The sequence below is a fragment of the Geospiza fortis genome, unplaced genomic scaffold, assembly GCF_000277835.1.
Source record: "Geospiza fortis unplaced genomic scaffold, GeoFor_1.0 scaffold23, whole genome shotgun sequence".
In the NCBI taxonomy this organism is placed as follows: Eukaryota; Metazoa; Chordata; class Aves; order Passeriformes; family Thraupidae; genus Geospiza; species Geospiza fortis.
The window spans coordinates 11,105,384-11,121,354 of NW_005054303.1; the positions used below are offsets into that span (position 1 = coordinate 11,105,384).

The following is a 15,971-nucleotide window of genomic DNA, read 5'->3' on the forward strand; positions in this document are numbered from 1 at the left end:
CAGGAATGAAAACACGTCTCTACTGAAATGCCTCTCCTCGTAATCAGCTCTTAAAAGCAGCCAGACCAGTAATGCAGCTCTCCCAGGTGGCAGCCAGGGACTGGGAGCACTCACTGCATGCATAACTGAGAAACAACACCAAGGTCCACATCAGGACCCAGGACATCCCTCTGGCTGTCCTGAGCAGCCAAGACCCCTGCCAGGGGGCTCAGGGACCCTGGCACAGAGCCCAAAATGCCTGTGGGTTTGATTATGACCCGTGGAGCAAGTTACCAGCCTTAGACGAAGATCTGCAAGCCATGACAAATTAAGTAGAATGATAGAGAATTTATCACAAGGTGAAAAAGTAGATTTTGGGGTTTTTAGAATGGGGATTCAGGGGAGCAAGAAGGAGGGATCTGGGCATGTCCAGCCTTTCTCCTTCTTCTTCTTGGCCTCCATCTTCTGCTGTGATGGTGGCACTTACAGACTGGTTTAGAGTAGAAGCTCACTGTCTAACATAGCTGATAGGTATTGGAAGTTATTGTAAATAATGTACACGTAGTTTTTAGTATATAAAGACATAACACTGCCCTGGGGGTGAGCAGAGTGCCTGGACTGTCCTGCTGAGCAGACCAGGAGAAAGAATTTTATAGATAAGATACAATAAACAACCTTGAAACCGAGAACTGAAGAGCTCTGACTCCTTCTTCAAGCATTGGGCTGGGAAAAGAGACTTTCTAACATTTCTTGTGGTCACTGTGACCAGCGAGAGACCCTGACAGGTCTCTGTGGACCTGCACTCCACAGATTTTATATCCCAGAGCAGCAATGAAGAGCACATCACAGATGAAAATGCCACTTCTCTTTGGGCACAAGCCTGTTCTGGAGTGAAACACCAAAGGGACTCTGACACTGTTAGAAAGGGGGTTTGGTCCAATAAAATCTCTTTCCTACCAGAATCAAGCTGCTGTTTGTATTGAGCTGGTGGAGCAGTGCATCACCTCTGACAGGCTGTTGATGTGATTGAAGAGAGGGAGCACAGGACTGTATTGATCTCTCAGCAGCAGGGCCAGCACTCCACTGAGCTCACTTTGAAGTAGCCCCATACAAGCACTGCATTATCTGCCTCGCCAGCGCCGGGCAGGTTTTCAAAGGCTTCAATAATATTATGGCACATAAATCTACTAACGGCTAACCTGATGCCCTTTGTGAGTGAGAACTTCTTGTACTACAAAGGTTCTACCAGTTGGAGCCATGGAAGAGCAAAAACCACAGGGGAAGCAGAGCTGGCTCTTCCCAGACCACCTCTGTGCTACTGCAGCACAGGCTGAAGCACACGAGAGCCTGGGCTGCCCTAAAAGCCATCTCAAACACAGCCCCACACACAAACTTTAGCACAGGTTTTGTAGGATTTTCCTGTAACTCTCTATGGAGGTTAAATCTGTATCAACGCAAACTCCTCATTTTCTGTACAGAAAACATTCAATTTTTAAAGGAAAATAATCTGGTAATGTTTCCAGAGGAGTCCTGTGGTCATCTTTCTGAGTTAGCTGTCCTCCTGCATCAGAACTATTATCCCTCAACCCCTTGGAGCACAAAAGTTTCCACTGTGTGCCCTGTCCATTTAATGCACTGCCACTGAAAATATTCTACACTGACCTATGGATCGAAGCAATATTTGATCTCAAATTTCTTCACCCCAAGAACTAACACACCCCCCAGTGACACATCCCAATGAAAAGTGCAAGCTCACCTTTAGCTTTACAATAAAAAGGCAGTAATTAATTTTTAGAGTACCATATTCTATTTAGTTTTCATAGGTGCTATGCAAAAAAAAAAAAAAATTAAGCATGATTTACACTGATAGATCTTAAGTAAGTGCAAATGGGGATTCATCATCCAAAGAGGTATTTTCCCTGCAGGGATCTCATTTTATCCTAGTGATTCTCAACAAGTTTCATCTACCATTTGAAAGAAAATATAAAAGTCACCCAGTGCAGAATGTACATCTGTCAAAAAATCTGAGGAGGGTGGGGAAATGGATAAATGATTCAAATTAATTACTAACGAGGACTTTTTCCAGCTAGAGACAGCTTAACAGCAAAGGTCACATAGCCAGGAGCTAAGAACAGGTCACACAAACACAGCACCACAAATTAATTAATACTGGAAACAACATAGATAATGGTGCCTGACTTATAAAACTTGAGCTCTGGTTTCTTCTGGAGGTAAGGAGGTGGGTACAGACACAAAATAGTATCGAGTAGGGGAATTCAGAATTCACCCTGGTTTTCTGCAATGAGTTCTCTGAGTGTTACCTTCTCTTTTCTGGGGCAAAACACTGAGCTTCAGCTGTACTTGCTGAAAAAAAAATCACTGCACTGCAGACCTACAGAACACCTAATAATACACCAGCAATAACAGCAAGGAGTTATCACATTGTAAATGTAAAATGATCCATAACAATATCTGCATACACAAACATATGTATTAATAAAATCATTGCAGCAGAAACTACAGCTTTCCTGGGCACACAGATCATCCCCTCAAAGCAGTTACTCCTGGCACCCTAAATCCTACCCTCTCCCTGGGAAAATTAATGGTACCACTGCAGTTCCTTCACCACTTTGTCAGAAAGAAGAGTTTTGGGGAACTCTCAGCCTCCCCTGTATCTACCCTCACCATGTGGCAGCTATTCTTCTAGAAGCACCCAAGCCTTTTATCAGAGGAAATGCAAAATTTTTGGAAACAGCTCATTAAGAGAGAATTTAATCAATGAGTTTACGTACAGGCTGGAGAAAAGGTGAAGGGAATCCAGGAACATGCATGCTTATTTAGATGTCACTTTCCTTTCAAGAAATCCTGCTAAATTTAGCATGGTTTTTTGTTGGTTTTTTTTTACATCAGAAGTATTTTAAAGCCTCTCCTTTATTTGTACTTTTTGCTTTTTGTATTGTTTTTGCTTTCTCAAGGAAACTGGCAGCAGAAATGATGTTCTAAAAACAAGGCACAAGCATTTAGCAGTGTTGCCATTTCAAACACCAGCCTCAGCTGAAACTGCCGTGTGGTAAGACGATGCTGGTTCAGCTGCTGGAGCCCTCAAAGGACAAAAAAAATGCTGAATAAAACCAAAATATAAGTCATGAGTCAACAGAAACTCTGGGATTTGTTGCAAATAACATCCTTCAAAGCAGCCCAAAATAGAGGATGCACTGCTCTTTGCAGACACCAGGAGCCTTAGTATCACCTCCACCCAGCCAGCCCAGTTTGTGTAGTTCTCTCTACTGGAAGTAGCAAGGACTTCCCAGAACCTAATGCTGATATGTCAAATCAGATATTTCCATTTTTCAGATAATGAACCAAAGCACCAATTGGAGAAAGAAAGAAAAAAGAAAAAAAAACACCACAAAAAGAAACAATGCAGATGTGCATGAGGAAGGCATGAAATGGACCCGTACATGAGCATTGAAATCTCATCTATTGGCTAGCCCCATTCATAGTCTTTTTCTAAGGAGATAAAAATAGCATTAAAAGAAAATACATTGATTTTCTTTTCCTGGTCTTCAATTGCCAGGGCAGACAGCCTGTAAAACCTGCTGCTGTAGTACATATGGGCAGCTGATCTGAGCAGAGAGCTCCAGGCAAGTTTTCAGCATTTGTTTTGAAATACAGGAAAATCAACTAGCAGCCAACAGCTCCCAGAAAAGCCAAATCTCTGCGAACTGGGGGATGAAGAGCACCAGCATAAGGCTCCTCTGCCCACCCTCTGTCCTGCAGATAGCTGCATTCCTTTGCTCCATTTGCAAACATCCCTGAGCCCTGTGAGCACACACACTTCATCCTCTGTGCTGCAAAGAAAGTATCCATCCAGACAGCCCCAGGGAGGAACATTAAAGGCACTTCTGTAAGGTCTAATCCTGTTCCCACTGAAGCCACTAGAAATTCCTCTGCCAAGGCTGGGAGCAGAACTGGACCTGAGTTGAGCTTTTATTTCTTTTTAAACCCACCACGCTCAGCACCCAAACAAGTTCAATGGGAATTTTTCAGATTTGTGTTTTGACACCAGAGCCAAAAAGAAGTCAAGGAACATATGAACTTCCTACAGCTCTTTGGAGAAGACAGGGAAGGAGGCTGGAGGTGTTAACTGGGAGAACTGGTGAAAATGGTGAGTTGGGAGCTGCACTGAGCTATCCCTGCTGTCACCTCCAGGATCTGTTGTGACACTGACAATTGCTCAGGTGTTTGTAGACCTGGACAACACCAATTTTGTGTGTCCTTCTGCTAGTCCAAGCTCTTCCAAGTCTGGATAAATTGAGTAAATACAGCAGACCCAAAAAATCTACAGAGCACTTCTGGGTGAGCAAAAAAGAGAGCTAATAAATGCAAAATACAAAAATAATAATTTCAGTGACTGCTCTTAGACAAAAGCCAAAAGATCAAGAGGGATCCTATGGCCCAAACTGCTCAGTCACAGCAGACTCCTGAAAGCAAAATCCCTATTGCATTCACACCTTCACAACAATACTTGCCTTGCTTCTGGAGGAGAAAAAGAGCAGGATGCACCTACATCACGGAACAAGGGAAAAAATAAAAAGGCAAGACATGGTTCCCTTATTTCAGATTGTTTGCAGACTCTATATCTGTGGGACTTTTCATTCCAAAATTAACTGTGTGCTGAAGAGAGTCTGGAACAGCAGAGCCTTTATGCTTCCAAGTTTTGAGATGGCCTCAGAGCACAAAATCTCTCTCTCATTTCTGGAATAGCTCTTGACAATTAGTAGAATCAATGACCACAGAGCAAGAAATCTGCCCAATCCATCAGGGCCTAAATGTGAAAAGAGGGGGAAGAGAGAGACAACCTTCTAATGACAGGAAGGGGAGAAGAGGTGTAGAATGTTTTTGGCTTTATTCAGGAGCATTTCCTCATGAATTCTGGAAGAGAGTCAGAAAATAAAGATAGCAGCCAGCACTCACCTCCTGCTGGCTTTTTAAGGGAGAACTAGACAAATGCAGCAGTAGCAAATAAAGGAAACCATAAGTAACCTTCTCTGTGCAAGGCAGACACTACCCCAGTAGAGAGAGTTGGCACAAACCCAAGGTATAGAGGCTGCTTGGTAAATTCTCAATAAATATTAAAAACACAAGTATGCTGATATCTGCATTTTTTCCAAAGTTGATGGAAAAACTAAAGCATGGGTCGATGCTCCTGAGAACAGAGGAGTCAGTAAGATTCCAGGTTTAGGGGAAAGAACAAAGGGATGGAGAAACTCTTATCTTGAATCTCAATTAACGTCGACAGATTCCGGACATGAGAGAAAAGCGCCTGCACTGGAGCCAGGACCTCAGCACCTTTTCCATCCTTCCAGAAAGGCTCACCCAGCTCTCAGAGGGGGAGAGCAGCAGGGCCTGGAATCCAGGCTACTGGAATGATGCCAGCAAGACATTGGACTCCCTCTTTCTACAGGTTTCACCCCCTTCTCTCTCCTCATCACAGGTATATCCATTGTTCCTATCGAGTTGACAAGGACAGAGGAGAAGGAAAGAAAATATATGAATTTGTTTTCCACAGAAGGCAGTCCTCATGCTCTGTGGTTATATATATATAAAAAATTTTTCTATGCATATATAATCTTCTGCAGAAGAAGAGTGGAGACCAAGTGCACAACCATCACCAGCTATCATTAGGACGTTAAAGTCTGAAGAAAACACCACCAGGACAAGACCTGACTTGATCTCTAAGCAAAAAAGCTATACCTGTAAAAAATCTGGATTGATGGGTCATTAAAAGCAGTGACTAAAAGACCTTTTTATTTATTAATTTTTTTTAAATAAATATTTAAAACACAATAACACAACCATGTCCCGGACGAAAGTAACCCAGCATGGTGTAGCAAGTGTATTACATCAACCTCCATAATAAATCTAACCTGCTAATATTTTCAACACTGTATGTGTTCTTGCACACTTTCAAATTACTCCAACACTATTTTAAACAAATCCTTCCACTGAAGAAAATGTCAATATATCAAAACTATTTTTTAAACTAATGAGTTTCCTTTTTTACAAAGCAATTACTTTAAGTACTGAAAAGGTTTCCATGGCACCCTCCACTTTCAGCTGACAAATATCAGCAATAGCTGGATTTAAAACAAACAAACTGAAACCCCCAAATCAGCAGCGTTTGACTCAAGGAAAAACATTAAATGTTTTCAAGCAGAAGCATTGAAAAACTTATTCTTACTGAAAGAAAAAAGTATGAATGCACACCTGCTTTTCTATCAATCTGAGCAGGAAACCATTTCACTGCTGCATCATAAGTAGAAGAAAAGTGCTTATTAAAACATTAATCACAGTCCATTATATTCTGACTCCATGCCAGAAGTTCCCATTACATCACTGAAAATATCTATTAACCAAAACCTGATTCTGACAAGTTACAGAAGTGTAGTGTTTAGGATTTAGTAATGTAAAAGTCAGTTTTAGAAGAACAGTTACACAATTGATTTTGCAGTGGCAAGCAACTATAATTGATTGTTTTTGTGACATTTATTACTGCAGTGGGGTTGATTTAACTGGTGTTTCTACTGTAAAATTATTAAAAAATTATTTCAAACTTCATCTACTTTTATTAAACACATTTATTGTGAAGGTATTTAATACCTGGGGCTGGCTAAACAATTTTAAAACGTGCTGGATATACCAGTACATGTAAAACTGTATTGTCTTGTGTAAATATGGGCCTTGTTTAGAACCACGTCTCACAGGAAATTATGCCAAATGAAAACCATCTCCCCTTCTCCTCTCCCACTGAAAAGGATTTATGTTTTTACATTTAATACCAGTTAAAGAAACAAAAATACGGTGGTGTTACCTTCAAGCCTGAGCAATAGTTCAGCTGTGAAGTCCCATTATGTTCAAACCTCTGCTTTGTTATTAGAAACACAGCCTGACTCAAATGCTTCAGTTTGGAAGAGGGAGAAGTGAGCAGCTCAATTCTTTCTGGAAGCCTGGCACTGCATGTCTTGTTTACCTAGAACAGTTTTCAAATAACTACTAGCAAGGCTTTAAAACCAAAGCCATGAAATTGGTTCCTAAATGTGTGTACATAATCTCCAGCCAACCATTTTAATTCCTCAACCCCCTCTAAGCAGCACCACTAACAAAAAAAAAATCAGAAATAGCTGTAATACATGATAGGAAAACTCATATTATGTACTTTGCCCCCTTGACCCAAAATACATGAGTTTCTTACTTCAAAAGGCACCTGAGATAATAACCTTTAACCTGTCCTTGGACATCTTCCAATTTCAAAGATCCAAAGAGCTTCAGTTAAGGAATTTTTAGGGTCCCCCTTCCATATCCAACCACTTCCATGCAGCAGCTCTGGCCCCAGCTACCCCTAAAATCTCTGCTGTTCCTCCAGGTGTGACAGCCACAGGGAGAGATGCACAAACTGCTGGAATGGAAGGAGCCAGAAACACCAATTCTTATGGGTGTGGAAGATTTGGATGGTTTTGGGGTTTTTTTAATTAAGGAAACTGGGAAAGATAAAGAAGAACACACCTGTGATGGGATACCATTAACTCTTAGGAAAAGTTCTCTGGCTCCACTTTTCCCTCCAGTGTGATCTCATCTGAGGGACCACAGGGTCAGTATCAAAATAAGAAAAACAGAGACTGCCAGCCCAACCCTTAAAAATCTTGTCGTCCATCATTATCAGATTGAGAGCAGTTACATCCATCCATAGGATGAAATTTATCACTGGAATTACCGATTTTGACAACTGACCTGCTCCTCCAGGAAGAGATCCCTCACTGCTACCACTAAGCACTGTTTGGAGAGACTTTAAGCATTAGAGACTCCTTCACCAAAGCCATCTGAAGGGGGTTAACGAACCACAAACTACTGCTTCAAAAGCTGCAGAAAGCTTCAAGCAAGACATCCTCCCCCAGTGCTTCCCTCTGCCATTTAAGGAAACTCATAACTCACCTTTTCAGCCATTTGATACCTGAACAAAATTTTCCTCAGAATGCTGCTTTACAACTGTATTTATCAGTGTCAGAGTCAGATGATGCATAATTTCTGGTTTTATTTTCTTTATGGGTCTTTTTTTGCTGGCTGTCTCTAGCTAAATGTTTTTATTTTACATACCCCCCCCTCCCCTTCTCAAAACAACAGTGTTGAACGACTTAGGAAGATTCTCTCTCCTTCCTTCCACACTGCCTTTCTGAATTTCTATTGCGATGAATTTTTACAAATGAATTTTTTTACAAATGAAAATGCTTCAGAAAGCAAATTCAAATAGGATGCTCATCACCTTTCCACTTCAACTACATCTGAGACTAGTCTAAGATTATTGCATCCAAATAAACCCTTCAGGAGATAATGCCAGGGTTTTCCCAGACTGCCCCAAAGCAAGTCCTTGTTGTACCACCTCTCCTGACAGCCAAGCACAGAGCAGGAGCAATGCTCAGATGATGAAGAGGAGGAGCTCAGCAATGGATTTCCATGAGCTCCCACAGGCCCCATCAGACTGACTTTGCTCCCCATCACTGTGTTCCTGCCTCTGTACTCTAACACTGGGCTCAAAGAAAGCATTTGGGGGCTCTGTCCCAGGAAGAACTACAAAAACTGGAGGACACTGAGGCCCTGCTGTTGTTAAGTGAGAAATAATCAGGACAGATCTCCTGCATGTGCAAAACATATTGTTTTTCTTGTGGCAACCACACAATTCCCAGTGCAATTATCCATCTGGCTGAGGAGCCAGAGAAAGACTCAAAAAGGGCAACATGATGGAGTGCAGGAGAAGGAAGGAAAAATATAAAGAAAAGGAAAATACTGAGCATAAAAACCACTGATCTCAAATTTACCACATCATTTCAGGGATGCAACAGAAATCTTAAAACTTAACTTGCACCAAAATACAGCAGCTAAGGAGGAAAGCCTATGAACATACAGAGTCACAAGAGAACCAGACATCCACAGCCATATCAATGCAGGGGATGGAGGGAAGGATGAAAGCAAAGAAGGGCTTTCAATAACAGATAAGAACCGTCACAGACAATCAGGTCTTTTTAAGTGGCTGGTAGTAACAAGGCTTTGATTTGCTGAGACACAAAGAGCACAGAAAATAGGGCATTTGGCCCACACAATTGCTGGATGCCTCCTGACACATTATAATCCATCAGCAGACAGCTTTGCCTGACACCTTTCAGCTGCCCACTTAGCAGCACTGCCTCCAAACCTGCAGAGACAAATCAGGGTTTGCCTCCTACAAACTCTCAATAATACCATCCTGATTTTTGGAAGTAATTTTAAATATTTACTGCTTGATCCCGTAGCAGTCTGCAGACAAATCTCTATTTCATTAAGGCTCTGATTTTTTTTTTCCTTTTTTCCTCTTCATATTTAAGTATTTTAATGAATGTATGATTTAGTATTCAGCAAGCCCACGCTACAGAAAGACTATTCTGGAAGGAATGGTATAATTACATTTCCTACAGCGACCTTGTAATCTCACGAGTATTTATTCTAGACTAAACAGCCTTACTCAGCTGCCCTGTGTCTGATTGTCGATGAAAGAAGCTTGTTTGACAACTGCTTCGAGCAGAAACATATTTTTTCCATGATTGCATGAAAAAGTAAAAAAACATTACCAGACTGGTATTCCGAGCACAGAGACTCGTGTTAGATCGATGAGTTAATTTTGAAGCCAAAGGCCAACAAAAACAATCAGCATGGACATTCTGCTGTCAGGGCCAGCTTCTGAGGTGAATTTAGTGGTACACACACAGCTACAGCCAGCTTCACATATAAGAAACTGTGTGGTATATGTAGGCTTCCTTCTTTGTTTCTTTATATATTTTCCATATTCTCTGCTTTTATAACCCTCCTGAGACCTTTTACAGTTACAGAACCCACACTATACCCACAGGTGGGCGGGCAGGAAGCAAAACTCTCCATTTCATAAGCAGTCCACTTTTAATATATTCAATTGCTAATGACCTTGACAGAAGAGTTCCATGCAGAACACCATATTCTATGGGGTGTCGTTTGAAATGTTCATAGACTTTTTTGCCAGAAAGCTGATTCCTTAAACAGTAAGATTTCAGACTTACTAAAGGCTGCACTCCTTGATTTCCATTCAGCTGGAAAAATTGGTGCTAATCTACCTCCCCTATATTAAATTTGCATCCTTCCAAAAATCCTAAAATGAAGGCTGTAGGATTTCTGTGGAATGCTAAAGCAATACCAGACAGTTTCTTTATCAAACCAGGTCAAGATGGTTTACAGGCAGTTCCCTTGCCTGCCCTGAAAGAGGCAGCACAGTGGGCCATGGTTATGATTCCAAAAAAGGGCACCCACACAGCACTTGTTTTGCCAGTCATGGGTTTTTATTCAATTATTTATGATATAATGAACAAACAACAAAAGGCTGTATGGAAAGGTAGCTTGAGTCTTTAAAGCAATAATCACTCCTTACCTGCCAATTCTCATTCATTGGGTACCCAACGCAAAACACTCTGCAGCAGACAGAAACCTCTCTGCTGAGGATCAGGCCCTGCAACAGGAGACTGGGAAATTCAGACCATATGCCTTGGTAGCCAAGAGCATTCCTGCAAGGAGTGCAGCCCTCTATGTGCCCTCCAAGGCAAGACAAGTTTCCCTTGCTCTTACTCAATCTTTTGACTCTGACTACTGAGCTTATTGAGAGACTAGATTCCATTAAAAGGAGCAGAAAGAATTCAGTGTTCAAAACCAATGGGCCAAGGCAGATCAAATCAGCCCTTCATTTGTGGCTTTTCTCCTTTTCCAAGATTCAAGAAATATCTGCATACCCCAGTGACAGAGCAGATGTGAAAAATCACCTGCTATGGACTTTTAAAGCCCAGTGATCCTGTCACCCATTCAAAATCAATTCTCAGTTATTTCACTGCCTCCAACCCTACACAGACACTGACAGGGTTCTAGCAGAAGCTAATCCAGCCAAAGACCAGCTCAGCTATGCTGTAAGAATAGTTTGGAGACCATCCTGACTATTGCCTCACTTAAAAAAAAAAATCACAATGACTGACAGCAAAGAAGTTACAAGAGTCATTTCTAGATTAAGTGCCAGAACTGTACATGTGTTTCAAATTACACTACAACACTGTACAACAAAGAAATATGCAGAAATTTTCCACTTGAAGTGAAGGTTAAAAATTAAACACTAACAAAGCTCTAACAGATATGAAACCCAACCTCATCTTAATGCGAAATTTAAAATGCCTGAGCTGTCCTACACTAGGAAAAAAGGAATGAATCAATCCAGTTGTTCATAAGAAAAAGCACAGTGGGCTAAAACATGTTCATTGTATGGAGAGATTTTCACAGCACTCCCACTCTGCTTCAGTACTTACCCCCTCAGCTCTTAAAATGATGTTCTGTTTAGATTAACTTTTAATTTATCAAAGTATATTACCTATCCTCATTAGATTAGTGTTCACTATTAAACTTCTTTTTCTGCATTTTCTTTAAACAAAACATTAACCAGGGTGCTCCTAACAATGTGATTATACATGAAAACAAGTTGATAGATCAAAGAGAAGTCACATTTTTCCCCCAAAAAAGATTTTTTTATATACACACATATATATATTCAGCTTGGATCTCTCCAAAGCTAAGTAGGCAAACACAATTTTATTTTAAGCAGACCAGGCTTGACTTGATTACAAGGTCTGCTGCAAAGTGAAATTTTTAACCTGACTTGTAAATTGCCTCAATTTTATGAGAATGGTGAGGATATGACTGGCACTGTGTTGAGTATGATCCACTTTAGATTACAAGGTTTCTGAACCTTGAATCATGAAGTTTACATATCTTTACCCAAAATGCTAATCACATAAGCAGATTTTCAATTTATAGTCAATTTTTAAATAGCCTGTGTATGGCTCTTCACAGCTGTAAAATTTGGTGGCTGCTGTGTGGCCACTCCTGTTAGACAGACTTATAATTACTGCCAGGAATGTCTTTACATTCTTCAGGACCTCCAAAAAAACATCATTTGGATCCTCAGGGGCTTTTTGGTTTTGTTTTTCCTTTAGAATCAAAACTACACATCAAACATACATTTTTAAAGCAACACACTACTTTCCACCCCCATTCTGTGTTATTCTTTCACTACTTGCAATGTCAGTTTGTTATATTTTTCATTTCTTTTGTTTTCCAGTAAGAAAAATGCAGGCCTCCAACCACACAAATTCAGCATGCTCAGCTAAAACATCAGGAAGAAAAAAAAATACAGTGAAAAGAGACAGGACTTTCCTGCCCATCTAAGAAAACCTCCAAGTAAAGCAAGTGCCCAAGTGCTCTTCGTGTTCTCTTGCAGCCACAAACCTCTGCTCCCCAAAAGGCAATTCAACAGATTTGAACCAAAAGGTGACACTTCCCACTTCAATCCAAACTAAGAGTTTGTGGTGACAGCAGAAGTGCCAGCAGAGCCCTTGATAAGGCAGGGATCTCTCAAACACATCAGCAGGTTGCCCTCAGCTCCGTGCACAAAACAATTTCTCCGTGCATTTCAGTAATTCAGAGCAGTGACAAAGCCATCCAGAGCCAGGGCTGTAAGTCATCATGGAGGGACAGGCAGCTGCAGAAGCCACCCCCAGGATGGGCATGTTCCAGTGATCCAAGACCCCATTTTCCTCCAAGGGCAGCACCACATGTTTGGGAGATGCTCTCACGCATCCTCTCCCCTTTTCCAAGTCACGTTTCCATCTGACAGCTGAGACAGGCATGGGCTGGTCCTCGAGTCTGAACAACCAAAGTGACCTTCATAGGGGGCTGAAGGACACAAACCCCTACATATTATATCAATCATTTGTGCTGGGGAAAAAAATAAAATCCTAAATCTTTATTATTCTCAGATTTCCAACACCCTAACAAAAAAATGCACAAGGACGTTAATGCTTTTCTGCAGTGCTTAAAAAAAAAAAAAGAAAATTTACATCCCCAGGGGAAACTGAAAACAAATTTGTAAGAACAATTTGAACATAAATTTCCTTTTCTGCAAAATATGCAAACTCCACAAAGAAGAACAGTGGAAAAATGCAAAATCAAGTTTATGGTCAGTTCATTAAGTTTTTTGAAAAGCCTAATAAGCAAATAATACAAGTCATCTTAAAAAGCTTTTTTTTTTAATTATAAAAGATTCCTTACAAATGTTCTACATGACCCTGTAAGTATTCACCCTTTTTCTTGCTCTTTGCTAAAACCTTCTTGCCAGCTGTGTCCTTCATTACAGCAACTCAGTAAGAAAAAAAAAATGCTGAAACCTAAAGCAGGTCTTGCAGAAGGTAAGATGCTAAGGAATATTCAAAAAACTCATTCTGTTGAGTGTTTTGAAGATTTAAAACATGTATCTTTAAGAAAAATAGTCAATAAATTGTGCTATCTGAAGTGAATTCAAAGTCACCAGGCTGACAATTGTCTTTGCAATAGCTCTGGCTCCAGAAACTCAGATAACAGCCTGCACTTTTGAGGGAACTATTTAGCAGCAATAAATGTCAGGATACAAAGTTATTAACATGAAAATGAAAAGAGGGAGAAACTAAAATAAAAAAAAAATAAAAACAAATAAACACATTCAAAATCATAGAATGGTTTGGGTTGGAAGGGACCTTAAAGACCATGTAGTTCCAACCCCCCTGCTATGGGTAGGGATGCCACCCACTAGGCCAGGTGGCTCAAAGCTCCATCCAGCCTGGCCTTTTGTAAGTGCAAACGAACAGGAAACTAAAAATCTTTAGCTGGAGAGGTTTACATTGTGCCCAGCTCTTCTGCCTCACCCAGGCAGCTGCATGCAGCTGCCTGAAGAGCCCCAAAGCAGGGACAGAGGCACATTAGTTAAGCATTCATCACCAACAGGAAATGCGCATGAGTTCCTATAAACACAGAAACACAAATATATAAACCAACAGCCCTGCACGCCTTAAGGTATTTCAGACACCCCATGGAATAGGGTTAGAGCTGTGCTGGCTGGGAACCCACAGCACTGATGTATTTGTTTTGGAATGGCAAACAGCCTCAGGACTCAGAGGAACTCTTCTGGTGGGCACCACCAACCCACCCACCCAGCCAGCCAGCTGTGAGCTCCCCTTGCTGCTACAGCCACCCTGCTTCCCTCAGCCCCATCACCACCTCCAGAGCCCAGCCCAACAAGCCTGGCTGCTCCTGCTCACAGGAGGAAAATGGCACTTTTCAAAGTGTCTCCAAGGACAGACTGTGGCATTGTTAGCAAACCCTACTCTGAAACCCACACAGACACAACTGCAAGGTTTAAAGGGATTTGCTCTGCAAAGTGTTGGGCTGCCCCAGAACTGGTGCCACTAAATGTAATGAACATAGATGACTGTTCCTGATGGATTTGGACACCAGCATTCATGGGGCACAGAAAAAAGGAATCCTCCCTGCATCTTTTTCTTGTTTGAGATGAGGCTGAGGGGGCCTCCAAGCCCCTCTCACACTGGAGGTCCCTCACAGCTGTGCTCCATCCAAACAGGTGCTGAAGGCTGAACCAGGCTCTGCCCAAGTTTAAACCCCTAATTAATACTTTTGCCTGTGCCCCGTGAATGCTGGTGTCCAAATCCATCAGAAACAGCCATCCATGTCCATTGCATTTAGTGGCACCAGTTCTGGTGCAGCCCAACACTTTACAGAGCAAAACCCTTTAAACCAGAAGATAATAAAAATTACAGGCATCAGGAGGGCACAGAAACAGTAAAAATGGAGACAGCCTCACTTCCAGACAGTTTTCACTGTCAGTTCTCACTTCAGTTTTCTGAAGCACCATTAGGTTGCTTATTTACCTTCCTAAGTCTGTCTACCTCTGTCATTTCCTGGATGAGATACAACTTCTCCTGTGCCAGTGAACTACATGGGATTCCTGTTTGGATTTCAGTGGTGTCCCAAACTGCACACTAAATTGCCTCAACTTTGTTCAGTACTTTGTGGCTTCATTTTTCCCAGATTGCACAGCCAAGGGTAAACTCTTCCTTTTTTAAACTCTTTCTTGCCCTGCCAGCCTGCACATTTATTCTGCCCTGCAGTTTTCCAGGCACTGGAAGTGCTGATGACCTTGAGGGTCAGGCCATGATGAGCTGGGTGACACTCCCCCAGTAGCTCCAGTTTTCAGGTGGCATTTCAGCTACCAACACATCACTCCTGGGCTCCCTAACCTCCCTTACCCAGGCACAGAAGGCTCCCAAACCCCCTTTCTTTCAAACATGGATGCACACCACGATGCTGCCAAGCTGCTGGACCAGCCCTGCATTATATTTTTTGACAAAGTTAAGCTCTGTGCTTCATTTCTCACAAACACAGTTTGACTGTAGACAGCAGCCGACAAGTAAATCTACCCTTTTCCATGGCAAACAGCCCAACTTTAATATTTTTACTGGCTTACAGCTGGGTAAATTAAGCCCCAGATTTTTATTTATTTATTTTTTAATACCGTGCAACTGAAAATGAACAGCTACTTCACTATGACTGCCAAGGACAACCTTAAAAATACTAATGCAATCCAGTCCAGCTCTCAATAGATCTATAAAGGCAAGAGGACCAAAAATTTCAGCTTATCCACCCAAACAAAATGTTGGTTGGGCAGGAAGTCTAATATTTCATTAAGATCCCTTAAAAAAAAAAAAAGGAAAGGAAAAAAGATCCCTGGCAATCTGAAGATGGTAACAATCCCAGCTACAACGCCATAATATGGGATTTAAAATGCACTGATTTACTTACCCTAGCCTTCCCAACATTTCAAGCTCTGGAACTTGTGGTCCACATGTCTCCACTTGCAGAGGCTGATATTCATACAAAGTTTCCTCTAACTTTTGAATGGGAGCTAATGAAATATGCTGACCCTGTTGAAAAAAAAAAAAAGTAAAATATTTCTACATATAATCAAGGTCAAGGTTTTGTTTTGACTTTTTTTTATATGCAGTATAAGAACA

The 15,971-nt window shown here is 41.4% G+C and overlaps 1 protein-coding gene across 1 annotated transcript in view; it reads right to left on the reverse strand.

Moving 5' to 3' along the window:
- The window catches only part of MNAT1 (MNAT1 component of CDK activating kinase), a 115,083-nt gene that overhangs the window by 20,614 nt on the left and 78,498 nt on the right, over positions 1–15,971 (reverse strand). The window contains exon 7 of the mRNA XM_031066196.1: positions 15,760–15,881. Within this exon, the coding sequence (XP_030922056.1) occupies positions 15,760–15,881 (122 nt within the window). The remainder of the gene's footprint in view (positions 1–15,759; positions 15,882–15,971) is intronic.